The sequence below is a fragment of the Hemiscyllium ocellatum genome, chromosome 17 (assembly GCF_020745735.1).
Source record: "Hemiscyllium ocellatum isolate sHemOce1 chromosome 17, sHemOce1.pat.X.cur, whole genome shotgun sequence".
In the NCBI taxonomy this organism is placed as follows: domain Eukaryota; kingdom Metazoa; phylum Chordata; class Chondrichthyes; order Orectolobiformes; family Hemiscylliidae; genus Hemiscyllium; species Hemiscyllium ocellatum.
In genome coordinates this window covers 458,833-472,913 of record NC_083417.1, presented here as the reverse complement: position 1 = coordinate 472,913, position 14,081 = coordinate 458,833, and the positions used below count along the sequence as shown (strand labels likewise).

Below are 14,081 nucleotides of genomic sequence, written 5' to 3'. Positions count from 1 at the left end.
ACATACAAGTGTTGTTGAAGGTCAATTTTGGCAATGTCAGCAAGTTACCACAAATGCCCTCACTTTTTAAAAGTAGACAGGCAGGAGTCTGAAGAACACAGCAAGCCAAGCAGCACCAGGAGGTGGGGAAGTCGACATTTTGGGTGTAACCCTTCAGTCCTGAAGAAGGACTTTGGATTTCAGCATCTGCAGTTTTTTTTTGTCCCACTTTTTAAAATGCGCACAAATGTGTCTCATAATGCTGTCTTAAAATTGTCCAAAATCACTTGAATAGACAACTTTTCCAAAGCCACAATGATCCTTCCAATATCCAACATCTAACATCCTCACAGGGGAACTGATCCTTGTTCCAGGCAAGTAACTGTCTGCATCCTAAAATGGTTTGAGACTTTTCAAACTTGTATAAAATGTTGACAGTGACATTAGATTAGAATAGATTAGATTAGATTAGTTTAGATTACTTACAGTGTGGAAACAGGCCCTTCAGCCCAACAAGTCCACACCGACCCGCCGAAGCGCAACCCACCCATACCCCTACATTTACCCCTTACCTAACACTACGGGCAATTTAGCATGGCCAATTCACCTAACCCGCACATCTTTGGACTGTGGGAGGAAACCGGAGCACCCGGAGGAAACCCACTCAGACACGGGGAGAACGTGCAAACTCCACACAGTCAGTCGCCTGAGTCAGGAATTGAACCTGGGTCTCAGGCGCTGTGAGGCAGCAGTGCTAACCACTGCGCCACCGTGCTGCCCACAGCATATCTTATTATGTAGAAGAAGCAAGAAAATTCTTGAGTTTCAGACACTTGTGGGCTGCTCAGTCAGAAATATTACCCTTTCCCTTTACCTCACTGCATGATTTAAAAGCCAAATGTTGTTTCCGCTGGAACAACCTTTCAAGCTTTCCCATGAGTGGTGAGTGAAAAGATAATGTATATATCCAAATTGGGATTGTTTGTGACTTGGCAGTGGTGGTGTTCCCAAAGTCAAAACAGTGGCACTTTTAAAAGGGAGAAAGACAGACAAGGGCAGTGAGCACATAGTCTGTAAAGGAGAGAGAGAAAGAAACCTACACAGCTAACTGACACAGCAGTCAATCTGTGCAGTTGCTGCATTTGCTGTTTGAATGCATGTATCACTGGACATCGTAGTGTGTCTTGGAAAAATTCACAAACAGCGAAATTCAGAACTGATCTTGGAGGAACCTGTTTGGGAGAGGTCACAGCACAGAAATAGATAAGTGAGCAGTTTTAAGTATAAGCTTGCTGTAAATCCACAATAGTGAGTAGAATGGGTTCTTTCTTGATATGTTTTTATTGGAATCTGTCTCTTGATCAAATTTTAACAATATAAGCCATAAGTACTAAGTTAGCTTGGAGCAGTGTTTTGTAGAGCAATACGACGGTGTTATTTTCTGGGTCTGTAGATTGGAAGGAGCAAAATGGCCTTGAGTAGAGTGATATGTCTTCTTGTCGGATGTGGGAGTTTTGAGGGAGTGTATGGGTTACTGAGGATTATATCTGCAATAAATGTCATTGGTTGTGAATCATGTCAGATCAAATGGATTGGTTGTAAAGACATTAGAGGCAATGAGGAATTTACATGAGCCAGAGGTGTGATGGATGGCAATTATAGAAAGGGAGAAAAGCTGCACATACAGTTAGGTAGATGGGCTAATTCCAAGAAAGCTAGGAGAGATAGGTAGGCAGTACAGGAGTCTTCTGTGGCTATCCCCATTTCAAACAAGTACGCTGTTTTAGAAAATGTAGCGGGTGATGGACTTTCAAGGAAATATAGCACGATCAGCCAAGTTTCTGGTATCAAGACAGGCTCTAATGTAATGAGGGGTACATCGGATTCCACACGATCGATTGTGTTCGGGGACTCTCTAGTTGGAGACACAGACAGATGTTTCTGTGGCTAGCAGTGAAAAATCAGAATGGTGTGTTGCTTCCCTGGTGCCAGGATCAAGGATGTCTCAGAGGGTGCAGAATGTTCTCAAAAGGGAACAGGACCAGCAGGAAGTCATTGTCCACATTGGTACCAATGACCTAGGAAGGGAAAGCGATGAGATTCTGAAGATACAATATAGAATGTCAGACAGGAATTTAAAAAGGAGGTCTTCAAGGGTAGTAATATCTGGACTATTCCTGGTGCTACGAGCTAGTGAGGGTAGGAATGGAAAGATAGAGTGGATGAATGTGTGGCTGAGGAGCTGGTCTATTGGAGAAGGATTCACATTTTTGGATCATTGGAATCTCTTCTTGGGTAGAAGTGGCATGCACAATAGGGTTAGTTTGCACCTAAATTGGAAGGGGGCTGACGTACTGGCAGGCAGATTTGTGAGAGCTGCTCGGGAGTATTTAAAATAGTAAGGTGGGGCGGGGGGAGGGAACCGAGACCCAGGGAGACAGTGAGGAAAGAGATCAGTCTAAGACTGGTACAGTTGAGAAAAGAAGTGAGCCAAACAGTCAGGGCAGGCAGGGACAAGGTAGAGAACAAGGTAAGACTGATGATAAATTAAACTGCATTTATTCAATGCAAGAGGCCAAACAGGGAACGCAGATGAACGCAGGGCAAGGTTAGGAACGTTGGACTGGAATATCATAGCAATTACAAAATGTGGCTCAGGGTTGGACAGGACTGGCAGCTTAATGTTCCAGGATACAAATGCTATAGGAAGGATGGAAAGGGAGGCAAGAGAGGAGGGGGAGTAGTGTTTTTGATAAGTAATAGCATTACAGCCGTACTCAGGGAGGATATTCCTGGAAGTACATCCTGGGACATTATTTGGGTGGAACTGAGAAATAAGAAAGGAAAGATCACTTTATTGGAATTGTATTATAGATGCCTTAATAGTCAGCAGGAAATTGAGAAACAAATTTGTAAGGAGATCTCGGTTATCTGTAAGAAGGATAGGGTGGTCATGGTTGGGGATTTTAACTTTCCAAACGTTGGCTGGGATTGCCAAAGTGTTAAAGGTTTAGATGGAGAGGAATTTGTTAAGCATATATAAGAAAACATTGAGTCAGTATGTGTACATACCTACTAGAGAAGGTGCAAAACTTGACCTACTCTTGGGAAATAAGGCAGGGCAGGTGACTGGGGTGTCAGTGGTGGAGTCAGTGGGGCCAGTGAACATAATTCAATTAGTTTTAAAATAGCGATGGAAACGGATGGAGCAGATCTAACAGTTGAAGTTCTAAATTGGAGGATGGCTAATTTTGACGGTATTAGGCAAGAACATTCAAAAGCTGATTGGGGGCAGATGGCTGGAAAATGGGAAGCCTTCAGAAATGAGATAACGAGAGTGCAGAGACAATATATTCCTGTTAGGGTGAAAGGAAAGGCTGGTATATGGAATGCTAGATGACTAAAAAAATTGAGGGTTTGGTTAAGAAAAAGAAGAGAGTGTATGTCCAGTATAGACAGGAGAGATTCAGAGAATCCTTAGAGTATAAGGCAGTAAGAGTTTACTTAGGAGGGAAATCAGGAGGGCAAAAAGGGTTTTTACAAATACATTAAGGACAAAAGGGTAAGTAGGGAGCAAATAGGGACCCTCAAAGATCGGCAAGGTAGCTTTTGTGTGGAGACGGAGGAGATGGGGGAGAAACTAAATGAGTATTTTGCATCAGTATTTACTGTGGAGAAGGACATGGAAGATATAGAATGTGGGGAAATAAATGGTGACATCTTGAAAAATGTCCATATTACAGAGGAGGAAGTGCTGGATGTCTTGAAATGCTTAACGGTGGATAAATCCCTAGGACCTGATCAGGTGTACCCTAGACCTCTGTGGGAAGCTAGGGAAGTGATTGCTGAGCCTTTTCCTGAGATACTTGTATCATCAATAGTCACAGATGAGGTGCGAGAAGACTAGAGCTTGGCTAACATGGTACCATTATTTAAAAAAGGTGGTAAGGAAAAGTGGTGGGAAAGTTGTTGGTGGTAATCCTGAAGGACAAGACATATATGCATTTAGAAAGGCAAGGACTGATTAGGGATAGTCAACATGGCTTTGTGCGTGGGAAATCATGTCTCACGAACATGATTAAATTTTTTGAAAAAGTAACAAAGAGGATTGATGAGGGTAGAGCAGTGGATGTGATCTATACGGACTTAATAATGCGTTCGACAACGTTCCCCATGGGAGACTGGTTAGCAAGGTTAGATCTCATGGAATACAGGGAGAACTAGCCATTTGGATACAGAACTGGCTCAGAGGTAGAAGACAGAGGGTGGTGGTGAAGGGTTGTTTTTCAGACTGGAGGCCTGTGACTAGTGGAGTGCCACAAGGATCGGTGCTGGGTCCTACTATTTTCGTCATTTATATAAATGATTTGGATGTGAACATAAGAGGTATAGTTAGTAAGTTTGCAGATGACACCAAAATTGGAGGTGTAGTGGATATCGAAAAAGGTTACCTCAGATTATAATGGGATCTTGATCAAATGGGCTGAGGTGTGGCAGGTGGAGTTTAATTTAGATAAATGTGAGGTGCTGCATTTTGGGAAAGCAAATCAGAACAGGAGCTATATACTTAATGGTAAGGTCCTGGGGAGTGTTGAACAAAGAGACCTTGGAGTGCGGGTTCATAGCTCCTTGAAAGTGGAGTCATAGGTAGATAGGATAGTGAAGAAGGCATTTGATATGTTCTTCTTTATTGGTCAGAGCATTGAGTATAGGAGTCGGGAGGTCATGTTGTGGCTATAAAGGACGCAGGTTAGGCCACTGTTGGAATATAGGCAAAAGTGACTACTGCAGATGCTGGAAACCAGAGTCTAGATGAGAGTGGTGCTGGAAAAGCACAGCAGGTCAGGCAGCATCCGAGGAGCAGGAACATCGACACTTCGGGCAAAGCAAAAGCCCTTCATCAGGAATTCCTGATGAAGGGCTTTTGCCCAAAATGTCGATTTTCCCTGCTCCTCGAATGCTGCCTGACCTACTGTGCTTTTCCAGCACTACTGTAATCTACACTTTTGGAATATTGTGTGCAATTCTGGTCTCCTATTGGAAAGATGTTGTGAAACTTGAAAGAGCTCAGAAAAGATTTACAAGGATGTTATCAGGGTTGGAACATTTGAGCTATAGGGAGAGGCTGAATAGGCTGGGCCGGTTTTGTCTGTAGCCTCAAAGGTTGAGGGGTGACCTTCTAGAGGTTTATAAAATCATGAGGAGCAGGGATAGGATAAATAGAGGAAGTCTTTTCTCTGGGCTGGGGGAGTCCAAAACTTAGAGGGCATAGGTTTAGGGTGAGAGGAGAAAGATATAAAAGAGAACCTAGGCCAACGTTGTCATGCAGAGAGTGATATGTGTATGGAATGAGCTGCTAGAGGAAGTGTGGAGGCTGGTACGATTGAAACATTTAGAAGGCATCTGGATGAGTATATGAATAGGAAGGGTTTGGAGGGATATGGTCTGGGTGCTGGTAAATAGGACTGGATTAGGTTGGGATATCTCGTCAGCATGGACAGGTTGAACCGAAAGGTCTGTTTCCGTGCTGTACATCTGACTCTATGCTGCTGTACATCTCCTTCTCAGCTGTAATGGTCATAGGTTTAAGAAATGCTGGGTGAATTACAGCAGTGCATCTTATTGATAGGGCTCTGAATCACATTGCTACCTCCTTCCCTCTTCCTTCCCTCCTCCTCTTTTGTTTCTTCTTTTTGGCGGCTCCTGTCTCCTGTTGAAACTCAAAAGTTGAGGTACACTCAAACCAACTCTGCTTCACTGAGAGCCAAGCTAAATAGTTTTTTTTAAAGTGTTAGATCGCTCTGTTTTTGTGTTTGCCCAGTGTTTCTGCGGTACTTTTTTTGCCCGGGCCTGTGCTTCAGACTATGGCATTTACATGAATCTTGCTTCCTCCTGATTTCTCAACTCATGCCAGTTAATTATTCCTTATCTCTCCAGGTCACTGCACACGTCATATTTTTGTTGATCGTGGTGAAGTAGTTTCACACAGGCGAGAATGTGTGGTATGGAGTCTCTGTTTTCTCAGCAATTACTCCATCGTGAGTGCAGATTCAGCAGGGAAAGTACAGTTCTGGGACTGGCAGACAGGAACTCTGCTGAAAACACATCCGGTCACTAAATGTGACGTGCTAACACTTTCAGTGAACCAGGTGAGAGTAGATCTTTGAATTGTCAGTCTCTGTTGCTGTTCGAGTGGCAGCTGATTCATTTTTAACATCTGTTCACCATCACATTATAGACAATAGACAATAGGTGCAGGAGTAGGCCATTCTGCCCTTCGAACCTGCACCACCATTCATTATGATCATGGCTGATCATCCTCAGTCAGTATTAGGTTCCTGCCTTATCGCCATAACCCTTGATTCCACTATCCTCGAGAGCTCTATCCAACTCTTTCTTAAACGAATCCAGAGACTGGGCCTCCACTGCCTTCTGGGGCAGAGCATTCCACACAGCCACCACTCTCTGGGTGAAGAAGTTTCTCCTCATCTCTGTTCTAAATGGCCTACCCCTTATTTTTAAGCTGTGTCCTCTGGTTCGGGACTCACCCATCAGCGGAAACATGTTTCCTGCCTCCAGAGTGTCCAGTCCTTTAATAATCTTATACGTCTCAATCAGATCCCCTCTCAGTTCTCTAATATCAAGGATATACATGCCCAGTTGCTCCAATCTTTCAACATACGATAGTCCCACCATTCCAGGAATTGACCTCATGAACCTATGCTGCACTCCCTCAATAGCCAGAATGTCTTTCCTCAAATTTGGAGACCAGAACTGCACACAGTACTCCAGGTGTGGTCTCACCAGGGCCCTGTACAGCTGCAGAAGAACTTCTTTGCTTCTATACTCAATCCCTCTTGTTATGAAGGCCAGCATGCTATTAGCCTTCTTCACTACCTGCTGTACCTGCATGCTTGCCTTCATTGACTGGTGTACAAGAACACCCAGATCTCTTTGTACTGCCCCTTTATCTAAATTGATTCCATTTAGGTAGTAATCTGCCTTACTGTTCTTGCCACCAAAGTGGATAACCATACATTTATCCACATTAAACTGCATCTGCCATGCATCTGTCCACTCTCCTAACCTGTCCAGGTCATCCTGTAATCTCCTAACATCCTCCTCACATTTCACCCTGCCACCCAGCTTAGTATCATCAGCAAATTTTCTAATGTTATTATTAATACCATTTTCCATATCATTAATATATATGGTAAAAAGCTGCGGTCCCGGCACCGAACCCTGCAGTACCCCACTGGTCGCCGCCTGCCATTCCGAAAGGGAGCCATTTTTCACTACTCTTTAGAACATAGACCAATACAGCACAGAACAGGCCCTTCGGCCCACGATGTTGTGCCAAACATTTGTCCTAGCTTAAGCACCTATCCATGTACCTATCCAATTGCCGCTTAAAGGTCACCAATGATTCTGACAAATCTTTGTTTCCTATCAGCCAACCAATTTTCAATCCAAGTCAGTACTTTGCCCCCAATACCATGCGCCCTAACTTTGCTCACTAACCTCCTATGTGGGACTTTATCAAAGGCAAGCTGTGTTCTACACTCTACTGATGGAGATTTTGCTTTCTGCAGACTGAAGACAGCATTGTTGCTGGAACCTCTGAGGGAACTGTTGTCCAATTTCAGCTGATTGCAGTAAAGTCAGGAGCTGTTGATACTCAATGGGTTCGTACGAAGACTTTTAAACATCATTCCCATGATGTGAGGGCTGTCATTCATACCAAGTCTGCGCTTATCTCGGGTGGTGAGTGGATAAAATCTTGTCTGTTAGATGAGCTACGCAGTGGAATTTTTATCTCAACTCCTTTCCTCCTTTTCTGGGTAAGGTTTGGATGCCCAGCTTGTCATTCGTCCCCTGATGGACCGTGTGGAAACCAAGTCATATGAAGCTGCTCTCCGCAAAATCCTCTTCCCACATGTAAGTGTTTACTGCAGGTGCTGTGGGCTGTTTCTATCTGCACCCAATTACTCCATCCCATTGACTAAGAAATGGAAAACCGATTTGTACTCTGGACTGTGGAGCTCATGAATAAAGGCAGTCATAGTCTGCAAATGTTTGCAGGTGGGGATTGGGAAACTGTAGTTATGAGCCTTTATTATTGCTAACAGATACAGGCTGGTCAGTTTATAATTAGCAGTGCATAAATGGTGCATAAGGTTTTATAAACATTCAGAGGGTAGAAGAACAGGTGCTTGGAGTAGTTTGAGTTACTTTAAGCAGTATAGATTTGTAAAAGCTGGACTATGCTTGACTAACCTTAATTTATTTTTCTTGAAGTAACAGGTTGATGAAGGTAGTGCAGTGAATGTTGTCTAAATTAAGTTTTAGAAAGTCTTTGTAAAAGTAACATTTAACAAAATTGAGGAGAGTCAATATCCACTTAGATACAAAATTGGCTTCAAACTAAACAGTGAACTGTGGTAAAGGATTGTTTGTCAGACTGGAGGATGGGAAACAGTATGTTCTCAAGGATCACTGCTGGATTTCACTGCTTTTTGATATGTATGTTTTCATCTTGCACTAATCAGGACTGATATGCGATAACCAGATTTAGGAAAGGAATTTATATACACAAGAAGACTGTTGATTATCATGGCAAATTAGTGAGAACTGTTAACTGTCAATCTTGGTTCGCTGATTAATTAGAGTCCCTACTGTGTGTAAACAGGCTCTTTGGCCGGGTAAGTCCACACCGGCCCTCCGAAGAATATCCCACCCAGACCCATTCTCCTACATTTACCCCTGACTCATGCACCTAACCGACACATCCCTGAATACAATGGGCAATTTAGCATAGCCATTTCACCTAACCTGCACATCTTTGGATTGTGGGAGGAAACTGGAGCACCCAGAGGAAACCCACACAGACACGAGGAAAATGTGCAAACTTCACACACACACTTGCCTGAGGCTGGAATCGAACCTGGGTGCTGTGAGGCAGCAGTGCTAACCACGGTGCCACTGTGCCACCCCACAATGATTAAACTTAAACAGGTAGGTTTCCTCTGATTATAGAGTATTGGTATGCAAAATGCAACAGGGATTGACATCACTGTAACCATTGCAGAAGGGCAAAAAGCAGCAAGATATGAATAAATTCTTGTCTCCTACAAAGAATGAGTGAACATGTGTAGCTTCCAGTATGCACAAATGAGTCATTGTGTGCCCAATGACAACCCGAACTAAAAACCAAGAAAACTGTAAATCAGAGATAAAAATAGAAATTGTTGGAAATGCTCAACAGGTCAAATGAGGTTCTGAGAAAGGGACACTCAACCTGAAATGTTAACTCTGATTTCTCTCCACAGATGCTTGACTAACCTCCCTTGACCTGCTGAGCTTTTCCAGCAATTTTTTAAAACAAGGTAAAATTTCAAAATTTGATGATAAACTTGGAAATATGGCTGACAGTGAGGATAATAGCAATTGATTGCAATTGGACTTAGCATTAGAATAGACAGACAAGTATCATTTGGAATTTAGGGTAAGTAGACAAAGTCCTTTCCCTGGGTTCAGGGAATCCAGAACTAGAGGGCATAGGTTTAGGATGAGAGGGGAAAGATATAAAAGAGGCATAAGGGGCAACCTTTTCACACAGAGGGTGGTATGTTTATGGGATGAGCTGCCAGAGGAAATGGTGGAGGCTGGTACAATTGCATCATTTAAGAGGCATCTGGATGGGTATATGAATAGGAAGGGTTTGGAGGGATATGGGCCGGGTGCTGGGCAGGTGGGACTAGATTGGGTTGGGATATCCGGTCAGCATGGATGCATTGGACTATTGGGTCTTTTTCCATGCTGTACATCTCTAGGACTCTTAAGTGTAAAGTGATATATTTTGATAAAGCGATAGGAAGAAGTTGAGAGAAGTGATTACGCCACAATTGAAGAGGGTGAAGACATGACTGCCAAGCTGATTCAGTGTACTGCGTGCATGAAGTGAGAGGTTAGGGACTCTGGTGTAGCTGGCTCGTATAACTGTGGAAAGGGGGTACACGTTCAGCTTCTGACAGAGCATATTACAGCACTGAAGAAAGAACTAGATGACCTCAGGCTCATCCGAGCAAACGAGATCTTTCTGGACAGGACCTTCAGCGAGGTTATTACACCAACCATACCAGAAGAGAGTAGAAGGGAGAAGACGATGAGGAAGGCAGAGATGAGACAAATGCAAGAGACCCCGAGAGAAGTACCTGTCAGGAACAGGTTTAATCTCTTGGAAACTGTAAAGAGAGACGTCACTGCCAGTCTGAGAGGCGGTCAGGTCTGCCAATCAGAAATTGGCGTGGAGGCAGAGCCGAGGAGTCAGACATCACACAGAGCTGTGATAATAGGGGGCTCCATAGTGAGAGGGACTGAACCGGGTTTCTGTGGCAACAGGTGGGATTTGAGGATGGTGTGTTGCCTTCCTGGTGCCAGGATTAAGGACATCGCAGACAGAGTGCAGGAAATCTTCAAGGGCGAAAGTGAAGAGCTAGATGATGTGGTGCATGTCGGCACAAATACTGTCGGGAAGAAGAGGAGGGACATTCTACAGCGGGACTTCGGAGAACTCTGAAGAAGGCTGAAAAGCAGAACATTCAAGGTGGTTATCGCCGGTTTGCTTCCAGTTCCTCGGGCTGGAGAGGACAGGAACAGGGAGATAATGGACTTGAATGTGTAGCTGGGGAACTGGTGCAGGAAGCAAGGATTTAAATTCTTGGATCACGGGGGTATGTTTTGCGGGAAGGATAAATTATATGAGAGGGACGGTTTGCACCTTAATAGGTTAGGGACCAGCATTCTGGCAGGTAGGTTTGCCACTGCAACACAGCTGCGTTTAAACTAAATAGCGGGGGGGGGGAGACAGACTGGAAGTTTAAGAAGGAAGTTAAAGGGAAAGTTAGAACAAGAGAAGTCAAGAAAGACAACGGAATCAATGGAGCAGAAAACTCAAAGAAGGATCATGCTGTAAGGTCAGGTGAAATAGGAATTGATAGGAAGGGTGAGGAGAGTAACAAATTTAAAATATTATGTATAAATGCACGAAGCATTAGAAATAAGGTGGATGAGCTTGAGGCTCATTTAGAAATTGGCAGTTACAATGTTGTGGAGATAATTGAGACGTGGCTTCAGGTGGACAGGGCTTGGGAAATGAATAATCAAGGCTATACGTGCTATCGTAAGGACACACTGACTGGCAGAGGGGGTGGGGTGGCCCTGTTGGTAAGGGATGATATTCAGTCCCTTGCACGGGGGAACCTAGAATTGGGGAATGTAGAGTCAGTTTGGATAGAGCTGAGAAATTCTAAGGGTAGAGAGACCCTAATGGGAGTTATCTACAGGCCCCCAAACAGTAGCCTGGATGTAGTATGTAAGCTGAATAAGGAGCTGAAATTGGCCTGTTGCAAAGATATTACTACAGTTGTTATGGGGGATTTCAACATGCAGGTAGACTGGGAGAATCAGGATGTACTGGACCCCAAGAAAGGGAGTTTGTGGAGTGCCTCCGAGATGGATTCTTAGAACAGCTTGTACTGAAGCCTACCAGGGAGAAGGCAATTCTGGATCTGATGTTGTGCAATGAACCGGATTTGATCAGGGACCTCGAAGTAAAGGAGCCATTAGGAGGTAGTGACCACAATACAATAAGCTTTAATCTGCAGTTTGAAATGGAGAGGGTAGAATCAGAAGTGACAATATTTCAGTTGAATAAGGGGAACTTATGGAGCTATGAGGGAGCCAAAGTTCAATGGTGCAATACCCTAGCAGGGATGGCAGTGAAGGAACAATGGCAGGTATTTCTGGGTATAATGCAGAAGATGCAGGATCAGTTCATTCCAAAAAGGAAGAAAGATCCTAAGGGAGGCAGGAGTGGCCATGGCTGATGAGGGAAGTTGAGGACCGTATAAAGACAAAAGGGAAAAAGTATAATATAGCAAAGATGAGTGGGAAATCAGAGTACTGGGAAGCTTTTAAAGAACAACAGAGGGTAACTAAAAAGGAAATACGCAAAGAAAAAAATAAGGTACGAAGGTAAACTGGCCAAAAATATAAAGGAGGATAGTAAAGGCTTTTTAGGTATGTGTAAAGAAAAAAGATGGTTAAGACTAAAATTGGGCCCTTGAAGACAGAAACGGGTGAATTTATTACGGGGAGCAAAGAAATGGCAGAAGAGTTGAATTGGTACTTTAGATCTGTGTTCACTGGGGAAGACACAAGCAATCTCCCTGATGTAATAGTGGCTGAAGGACCTGAACTGAGGGGAATTTATATTAGGCAGGAAATGGTGTTGGAGAGACTGTTAAGCCTGAAGGCTGATAAGTCCCCAGGGCCTGATGGTCTACATCCCAGGGTACTGAAGGAGGTGGCTCTAGAAATCATGGATATATTGGTGATCATTTTCCAATGTTCGATAGATTCAGGATCAGTTCCAGCGGATTGGAGGGTGGCTAATGTTGTCCCACATTTTAAGAAAGGAGGGAGAGAAAAAACAGAGAATTATAGACCAGTTAGTCTGAACTCAGTGGTAGGAAAAATGCTGGAGTCAATTATAAAGGACAAAATTACGACACATCTGGATAGCAGTAACAGAGTCAGAGTCAGCATGGATTTACGAAGGGGAAATCATGCTTGACTAATCTTCTGGAATTTTTTTGAGGATGTAACTCTGAAGATGGACAAGGGAGATCCAGTGGATGTAGAATACCTGGACTTTCAGAAAGCCTTTGATAAAGTCCCACATAGGAGGTTAATGAGCAAAATTAGGGCACATGGTATTAGGGGCAAAAGTACTGACATGGATTGAAGATTAGTTGGCTGACAGGAAACAAAGAGTAGTGATAAATGGCTCCCTCTTGGAATGGCAGGCGGTGACCAGTGGTGTGCCGCAGGGATTGCTGCTTTTTACAATGTACATTAATTATATAGATGAAGGTATTAAAAGTAATATTAGCAAATTTGCTGTTGACACAAAGCTGGATGGCAGGGCGAAATATGAGGAGGATGTTAGGAGAATACAGGGTGACCTGGACAGGCTAGGTGAATGGACAGATGCATGGCAGATGCAGTTTCATGTGGATAAATGTGTGATTATCCACTTTGGTGGCAAGAACAGGAAGGCAGATTACTACCTAAATGGAATCAAGTCGGGTAAAGGGGCAGTTCAATGAGATTTGGGTGTTCTTGTACATCAGTCAATGAAAGCAAGCATGCAGGTACAGCAGGCAGTGAAGAAAGCTAATAGCATACCTTTCTAAACTAAAAACGTTTTGACTCTACACAGTCTGTATCCTTCTATTTCCTGCCTATTCTTTCCTGCCTATTCATTCCTGCCTGTCAAAATGCCTCTTAAACGTAATTACCATATCTGCCTACATTAACTCCTCTGGCAGTGCATTCTAGACTCTTACTACCCTCTGTATAGAAAAACTTGCTTTTCATATCTCGGGGAATTGTGGACCTGCACACCTAGGCCTCTCTGTAAATTGATGCTTCTAAGAGTTCAGCCATTTCCTGTATACTTCCCACCAGCATTAGATTTTCCAAAATGCATCACCTCTCATTTGTCCAAATTAAACACCATCTCCTATTTTCTGCCCAAGCCTCCTGCCTATCCATATTCTGCTGTATCCTCTGGCTATCCTCCTCACTGTCCACAGCTTCCCAATCTTTGTCATCTGCACTTACTGATTAGGCCTCCCACACTCTCCCCTAGGTCATATATACATATTACAGCAGCATTAATCCCTGAAGAGCACCATTGGTCACAGATCTCCAGTTATTAAAACCATACCGTTACCACTACACTCTGTCTTCTATGATAAGCCAGTTAGCTGCAGATTCCATGTGAGTTCACGTTTTGTATCAGTCTGCTATGTTAAAGGCCTTGCTAAAATTCTTATAGACATTAACCACCATGCCCTCACCAGTCATCTTTGTTACTTCCTCAAAAAACTCAATTAAATTTGTGAGATACAACCTTCCCTGCACAAAATCATGCTGCCTATTGCTAATAGATCTATATTTGTATTTGTTTTGGAGCATAGGGCATCGAAAGTGGATTTACTGAAATTGTACAAGATTATGACAGGCTTGGAAAA

The 14,081-nt window shown here is 43.4% G+C and overlaps 1 protein-coding gene across 1 annotated transcript in view; it reads left to right on the top strand.

Moving 5' to 3' along the window:
* The window catches only part of utp4 (UTP4 small subunit processome component), a 63,996-nt gene that overhangs the window by 35,640 nt on the left and 14,275 nt on the right, over positions 1-14,081 (top strand). The window contains exons 5-7 of the mRNA XM_060837530.1: positions 5,917-6,128; positions 7,572-7,743; positions 7,826-7,917. Of these exons, the coding sequence (XP_060693513.1) occupies positions 5,917-6,128; positions 7,572-7,743; positions 7,826-7,917 (476 nt within the window). The remainder of the gene's footprint in view (positions 1-5,916; positions 6,129-7,571; positions 7,744-7,825; positions 7,918-14,081) is intronic.